This window comes from Phanerochaete carnosa (assembly GCF_000300595.1).
Source record: "Phanerochaete carnosa HHB-10118-sp unplaced genomic scaffold PHACAscaffold_729, whole genome shotgun sequence".
NCBI lineage: Eukaryota > Fungi > Basidiomycota > Agaricomycetes > Polyporales > Phanerochaetaceae > Phanerochaete > Phanerochaete carnosa.
The window spans coordinates 1-2,285 of record NW_006768356.1 but is presented as its reverse complement, the minus strand read 5'-3'; the positions used below and the strand labels follow the sequence as shown (position 1 = coordinate 2,285).

Here is a 2,285-nt window from a genome sequence, read left to right as displayed (position 1 = left end):
CTTTGGAGGACGCAGTAGGACCGACAGCTGAGTTCGGCAGGCGGTAACATTGTTTTTCCGGGAATTTTGACAAACCAGCTCCTGCATTGTCTTCGGGCTCGGGAGGTTTGCCCGGATCGTTGGCCGCCAAAATTGCCGCCCTAAGAGGATGACGGTAAGTACGGGATATAACTTTCGGCGCTTTTGTTTCCCGACTTTCTCCCGCGAAAGTTAGTATCAACTCACGCATTGCTGGTGCCCTGTCAGGGCTACGAAACTATGAGCGACTCTTTCAACGTAGACGCCTAAGAGCGTCAACTAGTGCTCTCAGCACATCCTCGGCTCGGACAATTGCCATCGGCAGGACGCCACAGACAGGCTCAGCTAATCCCGAACTGAGTCCATCTTTTTCTTATAGAATCTGTAGACGACATTGACGAGTGATTCCAGGTGTATGACGAAGTGTGATGTTTCCGGAGAAGAGCGAGAATGCGGCCATGCAACACTATTCAACGGGTCGTGATCGGATTTCGAGGGGAATGCGGGAAGGGAATTGGCGCGTCTCGTGCGTACCATCGGTGAGCGCGACTCCACTGCCCCGTCTCTGCGCCTACTTGTCTCCACTACTTCTCCTCGTTTTACCGTTACAACGGACCGGCGGTACGTGCGCTCATGAGCTGGAATTCGAAGTTGCCTATCCTGTAAGCTGGAATCCAATGTTGCCCGACGTTGTGTGGATGCTCACTGCTCATCTCTGGGATATAAAAGCCACGGTATGTTGTCGTGGTCCTTTAGTGCTCTGGACATCCTCCCCTCAGCAACATCCCGACAGCAGACTCAGCCATGTACGCCTTCGCCAAGCTGCTCTCTGCCCTCTCGCTCCTCGCCGTCGCTCACTTCGCCCCGGAGGCGACGGCTCAAAGTCCCCCTGCCAACCGTCCCACCGGCGGATCCATCTGCTCTACTACGCCGTTCTTGGTCGAGAGCGTGATACCCGCTAATATCAACGACAACGGCGGCGAGCTTTTCCCGCCCCAGCCATTGACGACGTACCCGACCTACACTGCGCTGTCCGTCGGCACTCAGAACTACACCTGCGGAGATGACGGCACCTGGGCGTACGTCCAATTTTATCTCGACCGCTCCTGAGTTTCGGCTGACATAGCCCGTTGTACAGTGGCAGCGGCGCAATCACCTACCTGTACGACATCTCCTGCCTCCCGCTGGATCACCACCAGCCGTTCACGTCGTTCATCGCCGCACTCTGGGATGCCGCCCCTCCCACCGTGACCGCTGCAGACATCGTCGCTCTCACTGAGAAAGTCAACCCGGGTGTCGGGTACGGTATCCACTACTGGATCTCAGACCCAGTCAACGCGACGAGCGGCAATATCTACGCCAAGTGGGACTTCAGCCAGTCCGAGCGGATGGAGAATGACACCAACAAGGCGAATGCGTACTTGGTCGCCGGCGAGTCGGCCAATGTCCCCGCTCCGAACGACCCTTCGGTCAACTCGAACTGGCTTGTGGAGCCTGTACTTGTGATCAACGGGACGAAGGTCGGACAGCTGGCGGACGAGGTGTGGAGAATCAACTCTAACGGTGGTCAGGCCCCGAACACCGTACGTGAAAGCTTGTGGGGATTATCTTAGTTCTGGCAGCGGCTGACCTCATCCCTAGACGTGCACTCCAGGAACCGACCTTCAGGTCAAGTCCACGCTGGACTTCTGTACGTCTCCTGTCTCTATCGCTCGCAGCATGGCACTAAACCCCACCTCTCCATAGTGTTCTACGGTGGTGCTTGGGCGGATACCATCTTTTAAGGTTGAGGATGTTCGGTGAACTCTTCTTAGAAGAAAAGCGTTTCTATGCACAATTTTATTGGCCAGTCTAGCATTCTCTGTTGCGTGTTTGAGCGTTCTGCGTTTGTGAGTGTGTTGGCAGCGGGAACGCCATAATCGGGGGCCGAGCGTTGGTTGATGACTTGTTGTCGTTCGAAGAATGCAGCTTACCGGAGTGTCGTGGCAGTCATGAATGGTTGTACACGCCTGGTGTTATGCGAGTCTTTCAACAAGAGCCAGAATTGTCGCTGTGAGGCTCTGAACGTTGAACCCCGAGCGTCTCTTTCTGAGTGTGTGTGGCCACTATGAGCTCGTCTGCTAAAATAAACTACTTAAAAAAGATGATCCTGGATAATGCTACTCTGTTGAATATCGAAGTCAAGGTCTGCGCTGTCACTTCCGCAGTGGAATGGCGTCTATCTTATCAAAGATTAACCAAAACGCCTGGATTAATCATCGAGTCTC

The 2,285-nt window shown here is 54.5% G+C and overlaps 1 protein-coding gene across 1 annotated transcript; it reads left to right on the top strand.

Moving 5' to 3' along the window:
* Positions 1-803: 803 nt before the first annotated feature.
* Positions 804-1,802, top strand: PHACADRAFT_214861 (uncharacterized protein; the record flags this gene model as incomplete). The annotated part of the gene is made up of 4 exons (XM_007403079.1): positions 804-1,097; positions 1,157-1,601; positions 1,660-1,708; positions 1,765-1,802. The coding sequence occupies exons 1-4, from the start codon at positions 823-825 to the stop codon at positions 1,800-1,802; spliced, it is 807 nt and encodes a 268-aa protein (XP_007403141.1). The 5' UTR covers positions 804-822.
* Between the last annotated feature and the right edge of the window lie 483 nt (positions 1,803-2,285).